The sequence below is a fragment of the Ostrea edulis genome, chromosome 2 (assembly GCF_947568905.1).
Source record: "Ostrea edulis chromosome 2, xbOstEdul1.1, whole genome shotgun sequence".
NCBI lineage: Eukaryota > Metazoa > Mollusca > Bivalvia > Ostreida > Ostreidae > Ostrea > Ostrea edulis.
Window position 1 is genome coordinate 25,363,115 of NC_079165.1, and position 22,197 is coordinate 25,385,311.

Genomic DNA, 22,197 nt, shown 5'->3' on the forward strand with positions numbered 1-22,197 from the left:
CGTATTTACTAGACTGCATATGTATTAACAAACACAAGTATTTGTACCCGTTCAGTACAATTAATGGCACGTAATATCTAACTAGAATTCTTCTCGGACATATACAGAGTCTATGTTGGAACTGCCATGTGATTATTTATATAATTAATGCATCCAGAATGTAAGCAAATGCAACCAACAAACATATTTTTTTTTACGTTGCCGCGATTTTGACGTTTCAAGTTCACGAACTTTGACGTCGTTTTCTGTGAATTGTGACGTCGAAAGATAAGGGCCCTTTTCTCATGACGCCTCTGAAAGGGGGAACCATAATTCCTTTGACTACTGGCAATCAATTACAATCAGAAATAACAAAAATTGCATCTCTTCCTTAAATGTCATAATCAATTGAGGACCGCAATGTGCTGCACGTCCTATGTATTCAGGGGGAAATAACTCGTACATCATTGTGAAAAATGTATCCCATTGCTTTCAAATCAAGGTTATTATTCTTTAAACTACATTTTCTCTCTTAGATGAAGATCGCACTGCTGGCCATTGTTTTCGTGTTTTACAAAGTCTCCCAAGCATTTCCAGCACCTCCCTGTACGGTTGGGGACTTCAAGTTGAACGAAAAACTAGAGACATTAAGTACGTATACAAGGTGTGCATTAACATTACGCTTGGATGAGTTTTGTTCGTGGGTTATGTTGTCACGTGGTCAGGTGGTATAAATAGTAAGTCCGTGCTGTTTCGAACATTCTACCGCTCGCTGGAACTTGTAGAGTGTTGAATGTGTGTTACTATACCATATTTTTGAGAAAAAAATATTGAAGGTTTTCTGTATGCAGATGACGCTGTTTGATTTTGGTTATAGAATGTGACAATGACAAATGTTCCAGCGAACAGCATTCCTATATACATGTCTTTTGTCATCATTAAAGTGGAATTGTTTTATATTCGGGCGAACAAACTGAGGGAGAATTAATATAATTGGACTTTTCTTTTGTTGACACATTATCCGACATGTTCCGATATTAAATTACACAGCACAAGGAATAAGAAAAACAAATCAATGGGAATGAAACGCAGTACACAGGTGTCGAGTTACAGAGGTGTCATTATATAACACGATATTACACCGGTGTCGGGTTACAGAGGTGTCATTATATAAGACTATAATTACACCGGTGTCGGGTTACAGAGGTGTCATTATATAACACGATATAATTACAACGGTGTCGGGTTACAGAGGTGTAATTATATAACACGATATAATTACACCGGTGTCGGGTTACAGAGGCGTCATTATATAATACGATATAATTACACCGGTGTCGGGTTACAGAGGTGTCATTATATAACACGATATAATTACACCGGTGTCGGGTTACAGAGGTGTCATTATTTAAGACTATGATTACACCGGTGTCGGGTTACAGAGGTGTCATTATATAAGACGATATAATTACACCGGTGTCGGGTTACAGAGGTGTCATTATATAAGACGATATAGAAACACTGTGAACAAAGTTTATACTGAGTGCCGTCACCCAGCGTTGTCGGCTACTTGCAAATATATTTAGGGTTTATTTTGTAATGAGAATTAGTTTTAAAAATTACAGAAAATTTTGTATCTGGTGTTTTGTGTCTCAATAGATGGTTGCATTGTTGAAATATGCACACACAGAAAATTTGGAGAATCTAACTGCACGATGTTATCAAACGCTGGACGCTGTGGAGCAGATGACTTAGATGTTCCAAACAGGAAGATGGCTTGCGATTGCTGTTTTTCACCAAATATCGCCATCCATCCACAGGTATTTGAGTACCACGTCAGTAATACACCTTTGAAGTTCTTAGATATTTTTAACAATTTGACTTTGAGCTCATTATTGTTCGTAATTTACTTATCATGGATGTTAAAAACATATATTATCAATAGGTTAAAATATACATACACTGTATATGATTCTAACTTACCTTCAGACATTGTAAAACATGCAGCTCATACTGAAATACCACCATGGAAAATGATAAAACCCGAAAAAGACACCTCATTGTCTGAATACAAGAAACTCCGCTATATACAAGAAACAATATGCGTTTGTGCAACACATATGCCCCCGATAATGACCAAGGTCACAAGGACAAATATCTTGGTACCAGTAGAAAGATCTTGTCACAAGAAATGCTCATATACAATATGAAAGCTCTAATATTTACCATTTAGAACTTATGACCAATGCCAATTTTATAAAAATAAGGTCAAGGTCAAGATTTAGTACCCACGGGAGGTCTTGTCACAAGGAATACTTATGTGAAATATCAAAGCTTTATCACTTACTGTTCAAAAGTTATTAACAAGGTTAAAGATTTCAAAAAGTTGGTCATACTCCAAGGTCAAAGTCATAGGGTCAAAACTGTTGAATAAAGGATACAGGGCTCACGGCAGGTGTGACCTGTCAACAGGGGATGCTTGCTCCTCCTGGGCACCTGATCCCACCTCTGGTGTGTCCAGGGGTCCGTGTTTGCCCAACTATCCATTTTGTATTGCTTGTAGGAGTTATGAGATTGATCACTGTTCGTTATCTTCACCTTGCATCAATCGATAGGTCTTGTTACAAGGAATGCTCATGTGTAATATCAAAGCTCTATTACTTACAGTTCAAGGTTAAAGTTTCAGACAGAATGACAGACAGGACAAAACCAATATGCCCCCGATCTTCGATCAGATTATCTATCTGAATACTGAAATTCTATCGTTATAACGATCTATGCCAATACAACTTATCATTGAGTCAAATGCTGTCTGAATTGTTTCATGCCGATTGTTAGGCCATTCTTGGCACGCTGATTTTGACTACGGATCGCTCCGTTTACTTGACCAGGATGTGGAGTTCACGGCGCTTATGGCCATTGACCAAGGAGGGATATTTATCGTACCACACCTGCTGTGACACGGGACCTCGGTTTCTTCGATCTCATCCGAAGAACCGCCCCATGTCAGTGGCGGATTTAAGGGGGGCCACCCCCTAAAATTTTCAAATTTTAAGTAAATCGTGGTATCTTGTTTAGAAAAATTTTCTAAACGATAAAAGAAGCAATATTTCGTCCACTCTCGGAGAAATAAATGACAGTCTTTTGATTTCTAGAATTACTTTATTGGAAGAACTCTTTTTCAAAATCCCTTAAAATTTGCGTCATTTTATTAATTTCACTTCATTAAAAATGATACAAAATAGTACAAATGAATAAATAGGAGTCAACTGATTCGATATGCAAGAACTTGTTCTGCGTATAGTCAGTGTTTAAATCGAGGTAAGCTACTGACAAACAAGTTCATAGTACAGGGATTTCAACAGTCTCGATTGACGTCAGCATTTCTCAAATTCTATGGTTGTTATAACGATCTACTTCGTCAGTACAACCTCGCATTGGGTCAAATGCTGTCTGACGTGTTTCATACCGATTATTAAACCGTTCTTGGCACACTGATTTTGACTGCAGATAACTCCGTTTACCTGATCAGGATATAGGGCTCACGGCGGGTGTGACCGCTCAACAGGGGATGCTTACTCCTCCTAGGCACCTGATCACCTCTGGTGTGTCCAGGGGTCCGTGTTTGCCCAACTATCTATTTTGTATTCCTTATAGGAGTTATGAGATTGATCACTGTTCGTTATCTTCACCTTGCATTTTAAACCCTATAAAATCTGTAAAATCCAGGAGCTTTGCCCCTTAGGACTCCACCAGGGCTTTGCCCTGGGCCTCAAGGCAGCCCCCAGCCTCATAAAGTGGCACCCCGTAACCGCAAATCCTGGATCCGCCCCTGCCTGTAGTTGCCTCTTACGACAATCAAGGGGTACTGAGGACTATTCTAACCCGGATCCCCATGAGATCCTAAGGTTATGGAGGAGAGAAAGAAATTCCGACGCCACAAAAATATTGATGACTATAAACAAAAAGGCCAGTGAAAATCATTATACAGTATGAGTGAGAATGAAAGCGACAAAGAGATTGTGTATGAACGAACAATAGGACTTGAAAATCAATCATTACAATATAAAAAAAAAAATCCTAAAAGAAACCATTTCTCTTCTTTTATTTGCTTTAACCGGTAGTTGGTAAACAAAGAGAGTCCGTGGACCAAATTGTGGGCTCGTAAAATTTATGCTGACTTTTAAAATGTCTACTTCCCAAATGCATGTTGCAATATTCCATCATCACCTACATATATATGTCTCATCTGATTCGATGCACATTCTTCGTATCTTCAGTTTTTAAATAAAGACAGGTTACTGACAAACAAGATGATGTTACAGGGGTCTCAACAGTCTCGTTTAAAGTCAGCATTTCGCAAATCTTAAATTATTATTGTTATAACGATCAAATTTACATACACAACCTGTAATTAGATCAAATGCTGTCTGGCGTGTTTCATACCAATTGTTAGGCCATTAAGAGTCGTTCTTCACAAGATTGTGGGGATCCGGATTACAGTGTAAAATAGGTCATTAGTACCCCTTGCTTGTTTTATAGGCGACTAAATGGGGCGGACCTTAATATGAGACCGCAAACAAACAAGGCATCGTGTCGGAGCAGGTGTGGCACGATAAAGATTCTTCCTTGGCCAAAAGGCATAAGCACCGAGCACAGGCTTAGATTTTACAGCCCTTCACCGGAAATGGTGACGTCCCGAAATGAGTGAAATATTCTCGAGAGGGACGTTAAACAATATTCGGTCAATCAAAACAAGCTGTAACTGGCGGTATTTTTTCAACTATCAAATTATGCACCAAATATCACCTACCAGTATGACTAATATAATCCCAAGATCTGAAGAAAAATCAACAAGGGAATATTGTTTGAGAGCATACCTACAATAAGCGTTTTGTATATACCGCCATTACGTCGTATACACGGACATGGGAGCGATGATTGCCGAACATAATCTGGTTGCTGGAACCGAGGTCATATACAAAGACGGAAACTCGCGTGAGCAATTAGTATGCGTTTCGTTTGTTTTAAAATATTACATCAATTCATGAATGACAAAAAGTACTGTAAGTGTTAGTTTGCCCAACTATCTATTTTGTATTGCTTGTAGGAGTTATGAGATTGATCACTGTTCGTTATCTTCACCTTGCATTGATTGATTGTATATTGTTTAACTTGCCACTCGAGAATGTGTCACTCATATGGAGACGTCACCATTGCCGATGAAGCGCTGCAAAATCTAGGCGTATACTCGGCCTTTGAGCAAGGAGGGATCTTTATCGTGCCACACCTGGTTTGACACGGGGGTCTGGTCTGAAGGACCACCCCATTTAGTCGCCTATGACGACAAGCAAGGGGTGATGAGGACCTGCTCTAACCCGGATCCCTACGGGAGTATTAGGTGTAAGAAAGTAATAATTAAAAGCAAATATGCCACTCAAATGAAATATTGATAGTGAATTTTCTATAAAATTGACATGTTAAATTGTTTACAAATCTGACACGTGCTCATTGCCTCTCTTTTGCTTTTTTCTGAACTAGTGACTTCTGAGGTCAATGCACATCGGAGTTAACGAATTACTGACAGGATTACAATGATTCATGAATCAAACTTTTCTGCTGATTTGGGCGAAACAATAAACCAATGATATAAAATTCTATTCAGTGTTCTAATATAATCACACATAATTAACTAATTGATTAAGCTATATCACTAACAAAGATCACCCCGATATTCCGTATACTTCATGCATAGATGAATTTTTAAACATGGCCATCATTTGTTGTCGAATTTCAGCTGGGCCTTGCCGCTGTACCACTAAACAGAATGTCTGAGGAATAGTTCTGAAAATTGTAAAACCGTCGGCACTTTCACTTATAACAGCCATTTTGACCGGAGCCACTAACTACCCAAATTAACATCATTTATTATAAATCGTCGAATACCTGTATTAATATGGTTTGGATGCAAGAGAATTAGGACATTTGCATTTCTATATCTCTCACTTTCGTAAATAAATTCACTCTGGATATAAAACAATACTTCTTTTTATCTTTGGAGGCTTTTGTCTGATAGCCATCAAACTTGTACACGTAGTCCCGTTTTTCACGATCATTACCGATATTCTATATTCGAAGTGTATTCTTTTTAATATTGCCACAGGGGGGTGTATATTTCTAAAGGATTATTTGTTTTTTGTCATTTTGAATACATACCTCTCTATTATGTCACTATCGATATGAATTTTGTGTCACTAGTACCTAGTACATGTGATTGAAGTTGTCTATTGTTCCTGACAGAGTCCGTCTTCCGTCGGATATTATATTTATTGTAGACACTTATCATACACGGCTGTCGCCCACTACTCATACTAAACTTTTCGTTTCAGATTGTGTTTGATCCAGAGATGCCAGGAAAATAAACATCCGAATGGTGTTTGTACGAAAATATATGCGTACAGCACATAAAACATTTCAGAGTTGTTTTAAGTTACTTGGCGACAATGAGAATAAATATCGTAACCTGAATATGTTTGTGTTTTGTCCATCTATATACAGAGTCCATAGTTTATATCATATTCCGGTTTTATGTTGAATTATCCCAGAGTAGAACTGATATTATTTATACGTAGCCGAATAAATACTGAATACATGTATAATACGGTAGCATTATAGATATCACTTGGCTTTAATATTTTCGAATATAAAATGAAAACAGCTGCATGAAAGGTGAAGATAACGAACAGTGATCAATCTCATAACTCCTATAAGCAATACAAAATAGATAGGTGAGCAAACACGGCCCCTGGACACACCAGAGGTGGGATCAGGTGCCTAGAAGGGGTAATCATCCCCTGTTGACCGGTAACACCCACCGTGAGCCCTATATCCTGATCAAGTAAACGGAGCCATACGCAGTCAAAATCAGTGAGCCAAGAACGGCCTAACAATCGGTATTAAACACGTCAGACTGCACGTATCCCCAAAGAAATGCGTTTTAAAAACATGAAAAGTCCACTTGCCTCAAAGATTTTCAAGTATACAGTGGTGACGATCGAGTTTCGTGTAATGGTCCTGGCGGTATTTCCCCAATCTCGATATACATTGATACTTTCTCGGTTTTATGACACTTGGGGGGGGGGGGGATGTCTCAAATATTTATGTTTATAAAATACGTTTTATATAATTGCTAAGAACTTGATAAACAAGCATGAGCAGGCAAGTTGTATGCTGCGCGTCACAATTTTTCTGAAGAAAATTTATTAAAGTATTGAGAAATTGTCAAAGATGAACAAATAATGATTTACAAATCATAAATTACAAGTCATACACTGAGACCAGCAATTAACTTATTAGCTGTACATGTAAATCAACTGACTTCTGTGAATCTGTTTATGTTGACTAAAAAAATTTAGATTAAATAATGAACTCTAATAAAAGAAAATGAATAATGAGTGGATTTTTATTGTAAGCTTTAATTGTATATTGTTTAACGTCCCTCGAGAGAATCTCTCACTCATATGGAGACGTCACCTTTGCCGGTGAAGGGCTGCAAAATTTAGGCCTTTGCTCGGCGCTTACGGCCTTTGAGCAGGGAGGGATCTTTATCGTGCCACGGGACCTCGTTTTTTTTGCGGTCTCATCCTAAGGACCTATTCGCCTCTTACGACAAACAAGGGGTACCGAGGACCTATTCTAATCCGGATCCCCCACGGGGTGGTGTTGATGATAGGAAATTGATTTGGAAAAAGAAATAACACCTGAGAAATACTTTTAAAATACGAATGGGTTGAAGAGTCAATTGACACCCCCCCCCCCAAGAAATAAACAAAAGTGAAAGTTGCAGACTATAAGAAAGAGCTGCTTGATCAGTACCTGTGAGGGGTGTTCTGCCGGACAGATTCCTGATAAATGACCGAAAGCAGCCTAATTATACTTCAGTGAATAATAGAATCAGTGAATCGATACATTTTAACGACCATTGGCGTTTATTGATTCCGATCGACCAATCAGAATCGATTTCATAAAATGTTACGGGTCACCGGAACTCAAAACAGTTTACAAATGGCGCACATGGTGACTTCTGCAACAAGGTACGAGTGCTATTTTTGATAAAACAAATACTATAAATATAAAACGATTTGTATAAATATTTAAATATTAGTATAATAAGCAATCATCAAATCAGTTTTCCTTCATTCCCCCTAGGGGAACAAATATCTAAACATTTGTGTTGAACAATTTTATTTGATAGGAAAACTTGAAGAAAATCGAAATAGGTCGATTTTGCAATGTTTATCAATATGTATAATTTCAACAAAATGTAGATAGAATTGCACTAAGTTCCTCGGTTTAGCATAAACAATAACAATTAATGATTTTGACATACATGTATGAGTATAATATTAATAACAAATGCTTTTCAAACCGCGGTGCGAATAATATTTGACGTTGATTATTGTGCTTATATAAGTTATTTTCCTAGCACTATTACCATTCATATTGTCGATTGTGATCGTAAAGTTCACCGGTGTTTCACCGTTTTTCCTATCATCTACGAGTTTTAGACACACCGATCATTTCTAAAAATAAGACAGCCATTTCATTGGATAAGAATTTCATCAGCAGCCAATAAGAATAATTCCGAACTGCATTGTGGGTATAGACCATCATTCGGCGTGATATTCTGCCCTTTCATCGAAACCATTGTGAAGTCACGCGATTTATGATCATCGGGGATTAGGTATAGGTAAGTTCTTATCAAAACATTTTAAAGCATCATCAATGTTTTTTACTTCTTTCTGTTACTTTTTAAAATATTTTGTGGAACGATAATGTTTGGTTTTATCTGCAGAAAAATTAAAAGTGAAAATAATCGCAAATGGAAGCCATTTTCAATAAGAAATTTAAGCAGAAAAGGTATCCAGTTTTGAATATTTTCTCGTTTGTTAAGGAATAAACAGCTATTTGTGATTCTTTTGTAGATTTTGCATGTGAAAATCAATGTACTGACTTGTTTAGCAGCTTATTCCGTTTTCAGTGGTTTATTTTACTGTACCTTACGGAATTAAGGAATTCCATGTCGCTTTTTCATGTTTGTAAACATGCATTTACTATGTAGCAGTTTATTCCTATTTCAAATTAATGCAAGGTGAAGATAACGAACAGTGATCAATCTCATAACTCCTATAAGCAATACAAAATAGATAGTTGGGCAAACACGGACCCCTGGACACACTAGAGGTGGGATCAGGTGCCTAGGAGGAGTAAGCATCCCCTGTTGATATTAATCAGTTTTGCCACTTTTTTGTACGTTACGGAATAAACAGCTATTTATAGTATTTCGGCTTGAGCATCACTGAAGAGACATTATTTGTCGAAATGCGCATCTGGTGCATCAAAATTGGTACCGTATAACTTTACGTTTGTCAGTTATGCATGTCAGTATGAATATATACCAACTTTTATTTAGCGAGTTATTCCGTTTTTTGGCCTTACGGAATAAACAGCTATTCTTATTGTTTTTTGTTTGAACACCAAGGAAGATGCCTTATATAGAAAGTAGTATAAGTATCGAGGTAGAATATGAAAAATGAAGAGAAATTAAGTAGTTCAGTGCACATCACAAACTGTACAAATTTGTTACAGATGGTCAATTTGGAATTTTACACAAAATCATCATCGTCTGATGACTAAATAAATGCAGCCTTTGCATACGGATTTTTTGGTTTTCTTGGACTCTTTTTTCTTTTCAACAAAGCCTGATGGATGACACACCTGTTCGATTCCGCTTGGAAGAATCTGCAAGAAAGGTGACAATTGTAACTATATTTCATAAATTCATGATATAAAATAGACACAAAATATGATGGCGACTTATGTTCAGATTGAGAAAAAAACACAACAACACAGGAATGGTTGCATTATAATAATTGCACATTTGTTTAAAGTTGCAATAAAAAAGTATACAATTTTTTTTTTTTTTTTACCTTTGATGTCTTTTCCTTTAGACTGTTTGGCTTTGCTTGAAGATGGCACATTCTTAGAAGCAGTTGCAGCTGAATTAAAAGTAAGAAATGCGTAAATATATGTGTGCAAGGTGAAGATAACGAACAGTGATCAATTTCATAACTCCTATAAGCAATACAAAATAGATAGTTTGGCAAACACGGACTCCTGGACACACCAGAGGTGGGATCAGGTGCCTAGGAGGAGTAAGCATTCCCTGTTGACCGGTCACACCCGCCGTAAGGCCTATATCCTGATCAGGTAAACGGAGTTATCTGCAGTCAAAATCAGTGTGCCAAGAACGGTTTAATAATCGGTATGAAACACGTCAGACAGCATTTGACCCAATGCGAGGTTGTACTGACGAAGTAGATCGTTATAACGACCATAGAATTTGCGAAATGCTGACGTCAATCGAGACTGTTGAAATCCCTGTACTATGAACTTGTTTGTCAGTAGCTTACCTCGATTTAAAAACTGCCTATACGCAGAACAAGCTCTTGCATATCGAATCAGTTGAGATATATAAACACCATATGCAGGTGATTATGGAATATTGCTACATAAATATGGGAAGTTGACGATGGAGAAGCTGACATCATCCCGTTTGTCATACAGTTGTATTGTCAGTTTGCCGTTAAAGTCTACTTTCAATAAAATATCTAAGTATGAAGCAGAAGTGGACGACTCTGTGGTGTCCTTTGTTTCGAGCTCACAGGGATATTTCAAATCGACATATGAATGAAAGCGATTATTGTTAATATACAAAACGTCATCGATATATCTAAATATCGAATTGAAGGCCACAGCGAGAGATTTTTCTTCTCTCGTAGAAGTTTTTGAATAAACTCTGCTTCATATGAATATAGAAACAGGTCAGCTAACTAAGGAGCACAATTCGTGCCCATGGGAATTCCAACAGACTGTTGGAAGACCTAATCAGCAAAAACCACGAAGATATTGTCAATGAGAAACTCTAGCATATTTAGCCGAGTTGCAACGAAGTTGAACTCGGCTATTGGTTTGGTGATGCGGGCGAGCGGGCGGACGGGCGTTTTTTTAAATTTCAACTTCAGAGTACTTGTGTGTGGAATCAGAGTGGTGTTGAACAAAGTAAGTTTTTGAATGACTGGTCACTAGATATGAATATATGATGTCAAAAAGTCTAGTCTTTAATTTATCGTGAGGAATGGTCGTGTATAGTGTTGAAAAGTCATAGGTTTTAATGTTATTGATTTGGGAAAAATTCTGCGATTTCAAGTTTACTAAATGTTCTTTAGAATTTTTTAGAATCTACATTTGATTAACATCACTTCTGGCATATGTAGTCGCACAGTAAGTTTGAAAATTTCTCTTTCACAGCTGTTAATATTTTCGTGAGGAGCAAAGATAGGGGCTTGGTAGAGCACTCACTGGATCCAGCAATTTATCTTTGTAAGGGTTTTTGTGTAGTTTTGGAATCCAGTATAGGTACGGTAACTCATATTCATTCGACCCATTGACTGGGATATTAAATGTGTCTAAAACTGAAGCATGGTTTTGAAGAATTTCATCTTTTGAAATGGCAGTTGGAGTATGAGTATGATTACCAAAAGTAATCAAGTTCGTTTGAAATACAGGTGTAATAATGATCCTTACAAACAAAGACAATGTTGTTAGTAGCTTTGTCGGCTGGAACCAAAACATATTCCTCATGTAACCTATTTAATTATTTTATCACTTCTGGTTTACTAAACACAGAAGGATAGATGGTACGTACTTGTGTTTTCATATGTCTAATGTGGGATTTTAATATCCTTCTTATGCTTTTAACCCATTCTGACAATGTATCAAGTTCTTCTTTTTCATATTTAGCCCATCGTCTGGCATAATCTTCGACAGAATTCATAATAGATATGAAGTTCTGTCGCCAATTAAAAGACTGAGGTTCTCTGTATTTAGGACCTTTTAGAATAAGTGATTTGAGGTCCTCATTTTCAACTATATCAACATCACCAGTAATGACATGTCCAGCTGGACTATAGTTGAAAGAAGATGAAGAACAAGAACATGTTGGTGGATTACGTATAAGATGGTCCATATCTAGGTTTGCAAAGTTTGTTTATAATTAAAAAGTTTGGATGCAATAGTAGAAGTATAGCTGTAGGAAATACAGGGTGTAGACTTGAACTTGAAATAAGTTGGAATATACGACTGAACCCTTTTATGACGAAGAATGTTGGTTATGTTGACGGCATATATTTCTTTGTTTGTAAATTTGAGCTTAAGGAACTGGCGGAATGTTATGTTTACATCCATGCTTCTATTCAATTAATTGTCATGGCTGGTTGAAATGTTGTATGTTACCTTTTTGTCTTGTAGATGTCTCTTGTCTTGTAGATGGCTCTTGTCTTGTAGATGGCTCTTGTCTTGTAGATGTCTCTTGTCTTGTAGATGGCTCTTGCCTTGTAGATGTCTCTTGCCTTGTAGATGTCTCTTGTCTTGTAGATGGCTCTTGTCTTGTAGATGTCTCTTGTCTTGTAGATGGCTCTTGTCTTGTAGATGTCTCTTGTCTTGTAGATGTCTCTTGTCTTGTAGATGTCACTTGTCTTGTAGATGTCTCTTGCTTTGTAGATGTCTCTTGTCTTGTAGATGTCTCTTGTCTTGTAGATGGCCCAGGTTCTTCACAAATTGGTTCAGCACCTATGACAATTGTTGAGGTATGAATTTAAATAAAGTTTGCTGTGTAATAAAGTAAGACTAGTGAAGTTTAGTAGTAAAAAAGCTTTCACAATTTGATCTGCTGTACTACCATGAGATGCTCTCTTCTATTTATGAATGAAATGTAGCTAATGAGTGTTGAAAAGATATTTTGTTTACTATTTAAAAGTAAATATTGATTAGATTGTACAAACATTTACCAGATGTGTGGGATGGACCGGCATAAAGGGTTTTATCTGCGTCCGAGTCCTCATTGCTGGAGTTGAACATTTCCATGAAGTCTTATGCGTTTTCTAAGGAACTTTTCTCCGCTTGTCTTTTTTCCTCCAATTCTTCTGAAGACAGAAATCTGTTTGGTGGAATGGACTGTTCAGGTGCAGAAAACAGAGACGAGGACAAGGAAAAATCTGCTGAAACTTCCGATTCTGACTCAGCATCAGTGTTGGCTGAAAAGAAAAATAAGTACAATAGAAAATGAAGACATTATATGAACAGGAACGCATAATTTTGAAAAATGAAAAACAAAGAATTACCAGGTTTTATTTCCCATTCTTTTATGGAATCTGATGTGGAGTCCAGCCCTGACCAAATGAGAAAGATTGGCTTTGGGTAGGTGTATGCTGGAGATCTCATCAAAGTATAGATAGTTTTGAGATAGCCAAAGAATCTCCCATACATATGCGATTTCGCTTCAGCCCTCCACGTGAATTCGCATAGATGGCCTTCAAATTGGGAAATTTTCGTACCTGACATCCTTTGAAAGCGTTCCTTGCCATGCTTCCACGTCCCCTCAATTCGATTTGTGTGAATTTCTACCTCCTCCCGTGTGCTCTCCTTTACATAAATCTTCTTGAAAGAGTACTTGTGCAGAACCGTGAAATGCTTATACCCAAGATCGTTCAACGAACAGTATGCACTCCATCAATCGCTATATATGGTGGACCCTGAATGGTGGGAATCAATGTGTCCTCCGACCTGTCAGATACCGGATAAATCAATAACGTGTTCGTCTCTATTTCAACCATCCCAAAAAGCCAACCATGGACAAATGTAAGACACTGGGAATTGGAACTTGTACATGGATAAATTTGAAATTTCATAGTAGCTTATTTAGAAATTCTACAGTAGAATACTAAGAAACAAACTCATTACCTTCATGCCGCGGTTTGGATTACCTTGGTGAAATTTCAGCCGGCGGCCAAAAAGGGATTCTTCAATTTCGATTACCCCTCTAAGCTTTCTATGTTTTAAGTCTGTGTAAAAATACTCTTTGAATATTTCTTTGATGTAAGACGCTCAATGCACAGCCGTTAATGTGTATGAAAACCCCACAAAACGAGCGTATTGGGCAAGGCTGTTTCTCTTCAAATAGGACTTAATAAAGAGCATAATATCTTGTAGTAGGAGGTTGCTTTTCTCGAAGAAGGAACGCGTTCTTGAAGATATTGTGTGGTTCCTGTCTGAACTGCATCGAAAAATCACCCCTCCGTGGCCACGTGAAAGTGAACGTAAATTCATGTACCCATCGCAACCTTCAACTGCACATGAAAACCCCGACGCCAGCCAGCCACTATCTCTACACCACTCGTGCACGGTTATCTCTTCTTGTGAACATAAAAATTTTAAAAATCCAGGGGTTTGTGAAGTCTGCAAATGTTATACTCACAATGATTTCAGTTTTCCTCTCCCTGTAACTCCCGCCACTTCTACGACTATCTCTTCCCGACGAGTCTGACATTCTGGTAATAATACAGTCTTGAAATATTTGAAAATAATTCTACTTATAATGGGTAAGCCACACGAAACATCCCCTGATTCGTTGAAATGTAAACGCTATAGGAAATGGACCAATGGTGTAGTTTTGATGAAAACGTATGCAAGTTTTATTGAAAATGTACACGTATACAATATTAATGCTGACTGTCCTCGTTTTCCCGCCAAAAACAATCGTGTGCATGTAAACACCCCTTTAACAGAAAATGAAGACGTGTGAAGTTTACATGATAATTTAATGAACATGAATCACAATTTTTTAATTTCTTCTCAAATATCTCTGTGTGTACAAACGAACACAACCATCCAGAGTTTCCCAGTTTTCTCTCGGAAGGTCGTTGGTCTCTTCCCAGGTACATTGTATCTGGGTTCTCTCTTCCACCAATAAAAACTGGGCGCCACCAGATAACTGAATAATTGTTGAGTGGCGGAAAACATCAAAGCAATCAATCTACGTATCGTGACGTTCCACGCATACCATGAATAGTTCCTGCCAGACTCGTATAATCTGCAATATCTATTATTTCTGAATGATTGTGATGATTTGATTGAGTGTAATCCTTATTCTACAAAAGTTGAGAAGTCTTACCTAAATAAATATTGGAAATGTCTCTATGCCGCCTGATCTCGTGCCAAGTTCATTAAGTCGGCCCACTCGTAAAAGACCAGCGGGTTTAGTCCATTTACAACACAAAATGTGCACACAATAATGCGTTGCCAATTACGAATCCCCCATGTCCAAAATAAACGGCGCACTTGCAATGGTCAAAACGATGCTGGACCAATAATATCTTGTATCTATCCATAACCGACAGACGAGCTGATTTCTTGACGCCATGTGTACGGAACATGTGACGATGTACACAATGAACCAAAGTTCTAAGTGTTCACTCAGTAATTTCTCGAATGATAAGAATAAACGCAAACCATATGTAAAGATTTAATCCATAATCAACAAGAGGTACTGTGAGCAATGCTCACTAAGAATACCCCCCGCTTACCCCAATCTCCCAAAGGGTGTTAGTAATAGGTATAAACTACCTCTTTTCTGAGTGTAAAAAACAAATGGCATGACAAACCGAACCATATTGCTACTTCGATGTCCAGTTCACGTGACCTTTGACCTTTTGACCCCAAAATCGATAGGGAACATCTTCATCCCATGGGTAGTCCATATGTATGATATGGTGACTGTAGGTGGAAAGGATAACGCTTTAGAGCCCGGAAACCATATTGCTACTTCGATGTCCAGTGTGCTTGACCTTTGACCTTTTGACCCCAAAATCGATAGGGAACATCTTCATCCCATGGGTAGTCCATATGTATGATATGGTGACTGTAGGTGGAAAGGATAACGCTTTAGAGCCCGGAAACCATATTGCTACTTCGATGTCCAGTGCGCTTGACCTTTGACCTTTTGACCCTAAAATCGATAGGGAACATCTTCATCCCATGGGTGGTCTATATGTAGGATATGGTGACTGTAGGTGGAAAGGATAACGCTTTAGAGCCCGGAAACCATATTGCTACTTCGATGTCCAGTGCGCTTGACCTTGAACCCTGACGTGTTCTATTTGTTACTGCGTGAATCTCCAAAACGTATCTCATAAGACCTCTATCCAATCTTTCCTAGACATGACATAACTTCAAAATGAAAAATCACAATATACAATTAGTATGACCACCTCTGGCTATAATTACAGCAAGAGATCGTTGTCTCATGGATAAAAAGTATCTTTGAATAGTAGACTGACGTATCTGCTGCCACTCCAGTTGTACCTACCTTTCTAATTCGTTAATGTTCCATGGGGGAGAGGGATTGATATTACTTTTGACTAAATCCCAAATGTGTTCAATGGGATTAAGATTCGGGGATTCCGCAGGCTAGGCCAAAACACGGATGGTGTTTCCTGCAAGAAATTGCTGAGTTGTTATTGCACTATGACTTGAAGCCTCTGCCTCTATTATGATATGCGGTACAATAACTGCGCGGTCTAAGAATGTCATTTTGATATAGCCTTGATGTGAGGCCATCGATAACACGAATAAGGTGTCTAAATAAGATTCTCACGTGCATTGATACTCTCGCCCAGACCATAATAGTACTACGTCCACCTAATCCGTCCACCTCCTCGACGGAAACAGTGCTCTGGCGTTCTCTTCGTCGTCGATACACCTCTTCCTACCATAAGAGCTCCATAACTTGATATTTGTCTCATTTACAAAGAAACAAAATTACTCAATCAGCTCTGCTAGACCTTTAATGTCTTTGTACCCATGCCAGGCGTAATGTTCAATGTATCTGGGTCAGCACCACAGTTCCCCTTAGACATATGGCTCATAGTTGTACCTCTTTAAGGCGGTTGCGTACTGTTTGAAAGCATATTGGACGGTCATGGACACCATTTGTTTATCATGCCGATGACGTAGCTGATTTCAATCTGTCTCTTTAATGGTTCAGAACGATGTAGCGATCCTGAACGCTGGTTGTGACACGTGACATTGGCCTTTGGCGGACATCCCGAACACTTCCTGTTTTATTATATTTTGACTATAACTTTCGAATTGTTGTAAGATGTTGATGAAATTGACGTGCTACCTCTAGCAGAAAAAGAATAACCTTTGATACAAGTTGTCAAAGAAATCATAGAGAAATTACGAAGACGAGATAAATAGTGAAATAAAGTGAGTACAACCTGCCTTAAGGACAATGCAGACACCAACATTCCCACGGCTCTCGTTCTTTCCTCAATGGTCTTTCTGTCTATTTTATGTGATTTATAATAATAAGACGATTATTAAGGAATTATATCAGTCGTAAAAAGTAGCCGATTACATTAACCACGTGCTGCAAAGAACCGATTTCTTGTTTTAAGGTTTTGTCACGGTTCATCGATTTCTATCGATAATATTTAATTTTTTCTGTACTCCTGTTAGAGAGACACATCGATTAAACAAAACTGTCAAAAACTGGTATCAATATATTCTGTCATTTTCAAATTATTTATTTTATCAGGGGGAACACTTAGACTTTTTGTTAAGTGTATATTGTATGCTTGTTTGCTTATCTGAGTATATTTATATCATCTTCAGAATAAATTGAAATAAACTGTATTATAGATTTTCTTATCAGTATGGAATCCATGTCTCTCTCTCTCTCTCTCTTTCTCTCTCTCTCTCTCTCTCTCTCTCTCTCTCTCTCTCTCTCTCTCTCGTTTAGACAACAATAGAATTTTGGAATAGCTCGATGCGGACGAAAACAGAAGTCTGTGATTAGAAAGTGGTGTTCACCTAGGAATCAACACTTTATATTGTTCCATTTAAATAGGATATAGGGCTCACGGCGGATGTGACCGGTCAACAGGGGATGCTTACTCCTCCTAGGCACCTGATCCCACCTCTGGTGTGTCCAGGGGTCCGTGTTTGCCCAACTATCTATTTTGTAATGCTTATAGGAGTTATAATCACTGTTCGTTATCTTCACCTTGCATTGTTCCATTTAAAAGATTGCTTGTTCTGTTCCTTGCATTGAAAAAAAAACGTGCTATATTACTAAATTATGATCACTTTAAGAATTTCCCTCTTCGTAAACCATTTTTCATATTAGTATTTCCCATTGAAGGGCTTATTTAAGCTTATCAAAATGAGAGTCGTCACTATATTTGCAGCGCGGTGCAAAGCTTGAGAGATGTAAAATTGAGTCTACCCTAGCTAATTGCACCCCAATGCAAGGTGAAGATAACGAACAGTGATCAATCTCATAACTCTTACAAGCAATACAAAATAGATAGTTGGGCAAACACGGACCCCTGGACACACTAGAGGTGGGATCAAGTGCATAGGAGGAGTAAGCATCCCCTGTTGACCGGTCACACCCGCCGTGAGCCCTATATCCTGATCAAAGTACTTAACGTATTTTGCCGAATATTATACACACTTTTATTACCAGATGAAACTCAGCGATTAAGTAGTGTGATATGTCACTCATAGATCTAGGCTTCGGATAATGTACGCCTTTTCACGTTCACCTATTTAATAGCTAGATATTTTGACCTCAAGAAAACTACAGAAACGTAAAATTGCAGAAAATGTGATACTTAAAGGACACATCGCATGTTTTTAAACTTTTTAATTTTTTCAGCAAAATTAATTCATTTCATGCCTAAAACTACTTTACATGTGTTTTAAATGAAACACTTTGCGTAGTTTTCGAGTTTGAAAGCGATGAAATTCAAATCTTGCGATATGCATATTTTCTTCGATATTTTACGCGCCATTATCTGTGACGTCATATGCGACCTCGAGCGAGAAGATTTGAAAACAGTTGATAGTCATTTCATAAACAGATTAGATTTAATTGACAAACAAACAATTATCACATTAACAGTTTGTAAATAACACTGCATTAGGGTGTTTTGTGCCGTTTAAGGGTGTACTTGCTGTCAGAGAAGATTTGGACTGTGTTTTTTTCAATTTTCGAAGGAAGGTATGAGGGACAAGACGTGAATATTTTTTGTCGGCACAACGACTTTGCCATAAAAACCCCCAGTAGAATTTGTCCCTGTACGTTTTCAAACAAGCACTTGGACAAATACGTAGATAAACTGCGAGAAAATGGTTCTATCGAAGCTACGCACTGTTACATATAGGCCTACGGCATATGCTTTCCGTTCTGCTCTCGAATTCAATACACACTCGCACCATCTGACCTTCACCTTGTAACAACATAAAGGCAGAACTTTGCTAGCAGTGTCTACCAACTGGTAGTTTTAAAAAAGAAATTTAAAGATAAAAGATAATTGAACTTTCAATTATAAATAATAAAATATAATATTTCCCGACTTTGAATTGAATTATAATGCTTACATTTTTTTTAAGGAACGCGTATGTGTTTACAACAACAGCACGCCGCGCTCCCACTTCCTAAGTAACAACGTGTTGATAACCAAAAATAATGATTAGGTCTAATAAAATTGCTTTAATAAAATAATTTAAAAGTATTGTGATTTTCACAATAAGTTTGATTATTATTATTATTATTTCTTTTTCGAAATGCACCCGTGACAGTAGGCCTAGTTGTCAATGATACTCAATCGTATCATAATTTAGGCCTATCTAACTTCTCCAAAAATAAATTTAATAATAGTTGCACTGTTTATTTTAGAAAAGCAACACCGCTAATTACAGTTGTTTACAGAAATGACATTACCAAATTGTGTTTAGACAGTGATCCGATGTAAACATTATTTACTCGCAAATTTATGCAGATTTCATACTCGCTTTTCTCGCTACATTTGGGTCGCTATTTGTATGCACTGGTGGCTAAAAGATATAAGACTCGGGAAATTTGTCAACATCGAAATAAATGTTATCCATGGTACATAAATTAGGCCCCTAAAACCCGAGTTTTTAAAAATATCTAACACTACTTTTACAACAAGTTGATGGACGAAGGTCGCATATGACGTCACTGTACCACGTGACTACCTATCTAATTAACTAGGCTTTTTGAAATCGGGGCTTAGATTTAAGTCCGTATTGTGGCTAATTATCGCAATACTTCAGCAAACGAACTATTACAATTAATTTCTATAAGCATAAGGAAGACAAAATGCATATAATTCTGTATACTTTGAAAACACGAGATGTGTCCTTTAACAATATCTAAATAATTCAATTATCATGAATTGTATTGCTTGTAGGAATTATGAGATTGATTACTGTTCGTTATCTTCACCTTGCATGAAACAATTAAATTGCATTGGATCTTATTTTTCATCACATCGCATGCCGCCATTATTTAAAGCATGTGTACACAATAATGCCTTGTCACGTGCTAAAATTGTTGGAAAATAATTTTGTCACTTGCTAAAAGTTAGTTTACTGTAATGTTTATGAAATGCTAATTTGAATCTTTGAAATAACTATTCTTGCGTAAAAGAAATAATTACCGTAATGAGAGGGTGACCCGAGCGTGTGTTTTACGAAGCCATTGTTGTGTACACTGTGCTTTTGTTAGATACCCCCTCAGGGTAAAGAAATACCTATTGTAACAGATTTTTCCCCACACATTTTATTATATAAAACAAGAATTCATGCACATTTTCAGACATAAATTAACATGTGAGCATGAAATTGATCACTGTTCGTTATCTTCACCTTGCATGCATAGCAATATATACAGGTAGATCTATATTACATTAGCACACAGTTGTAATGTTTGTAATATATCGTTGTGAATACACATTTCAAAATCCTTCGAACTCCTCCTGATCGTCACTATCAAACAATTTATATATGTCTCTGAGCACAGAGAGTGGCATGTCGTCATCGATGTCATCATCGTATACAATATCATTTTCATCGCAATCCTCGTCATCGCTTGAATCAACTGGAGATTGGCTGTCCTTACGAATGTTCTCATCCTATAAGATGCCAGGTGAAGATAACGAACAGTGATCAATGTCATAACTCCTATAAGCAATACAAAATAGATAGTTGGGCAAAGACGGGCCCCTAGACACACCAGAGGTGGGATCAGGTGCCTAGGAGGAGTAAGCATCCCCTGTTGACCGGTCACGTCCGCCGTGAGCCCTATATCCTGATCAGGTAAACGGAGTTATCCGCAGTCAAAATCAGTGTGCCAAGAACGGCTTAACAATCGGTATGAAACACATCAGACAGCATTTGACCCAATGCGAGGTTGTACTGACGAAGTAGATCGTTATAACGACCATAGAATTTGCGAAATGCTGACGTCAATCGAGACTGTTGAAATCCCTGTACTATCAACTTGTTTGTCAGTAGCTTACCTCGATTTAAAAACTGACTATACGCAGAACAAGTTCTTGCATATCGAATCAGTTGAGATATATAAACACCATATGCAGGTGATAATGGAATATTGCTACATAAATATGGGAAGTTAACGATGGAGAAGCTGAAATCAACCCGTTTGTCATACAGTTGAGTTGTCAGTTTGCCGTTAATGTCTACTTTCAATAAAATATCTAAGTATGAAGCAGAAGTGGACGACTCTGTGGTGTCCTTTATTTCGAGGTCACAGGGATATATCAAATCGACGTATGACTGAAAGCTATCATTGTTAATAGACAAAACGTCATCGATATATCTAAACGTTTAATTGAAGGCCACAGCGAGAGATTTTTTCTTCTCACGTAGAAGTTTTTGAATAAATTCTGCTTCATATGAATATAAAAACAGGTCATCTTCGGATCCGTCCATTGCGTTTGAAATGCTAACATTTCTTAAATGCATGTACGATGATCTTCGGATCCAGTTCTTCTCACTCATCACATATCCACCGGCAAATGGTGTCGAGTTCCGGCTTTCTCATTCTCCTGACTGGTGTACGTGTGGTCATCACTACACATCCATTGATTCCATTTTTGTCTCAATGAGACTTTTATTGGCTTGTTCACACTTACGTCCAGAGTTTGTAATACGCTTGTCATTCCTACCGGAATTATTGCAAGGTCTGTTTTATGATCCTCCTTTAACATAGCCTTCACTGCGGGAGATCGAGGGCATCGAAATGCATCGAACACCAAAACACTGCGACTTTTTCCAGCACCCGGACGTCTTCCCCCCTCTTTCTTTATCCAGTCTTTCGTAATAGCATCATCAAACCAACCGCTGGGATGAACATTCACAAATATTCCCTGGGAAACTGAAGTTTTGGCATAGTTTGTCTTTTGAACACAACATACGGTGGCA

General features: G+C 37.7%; 1 protein-coding gene and 1 pseudogene across 1 annotated transcript; one reads left to right on the forward strand and one right to left on the reverse strand.

The window, feature by feature from the left end:
- The first annotated feature begins 80 nt into the window (after positions 1–80).
- On the forward strand, positions 81–6,492 carry LOC125679826 (uncharacterized). Its single transcript, XM_048919286.2, has 3 exons — positions 81–630; positions 1,639–1,799; positions 6,369–6,492. Exons 1-3 carry the CDS (start codon positions 516–518, stop codon positions 6,399–6,401), a joined length of 309 nt encoding a protein of 102 aa, XP_048775243.1. The 5' UTR covers positions 81–515; the 3' UTR covers positions 6,402–6,492.
- Positions 6,493–12,936: 6,444 nt separating this feature from the next.
- Positions 12,937–14,205, reverse strand: LOC125679827 (uncharacterized; annotated as a pseudogene).
- Positions 14,206–22,197: the final 7,992 nt, after the last annotated feature.

Coding starts and splice junctions, on each gene's coding strand:
- LOC125679826 (XM_048919286.2), top strand. CDS start 516: ATGAAGATCGCACTGCTGGCCATTGTTTTCGTGTTTTACAAAGTCTCC. Junction 631..1,638: donor CGAAAAACTAGAGACATTAA/GTACGTATACAA, acceptor GTGTCTCAATAG/ATGGTTGCATTGTTGAAATA. Junction 1,800..6,368: donor ATATCGCCATCCATCCACAG/GTATTTGAGTAC, acceptor TTTTCGTTTCAG/ATTGTGTTTGATCCAGAGAT.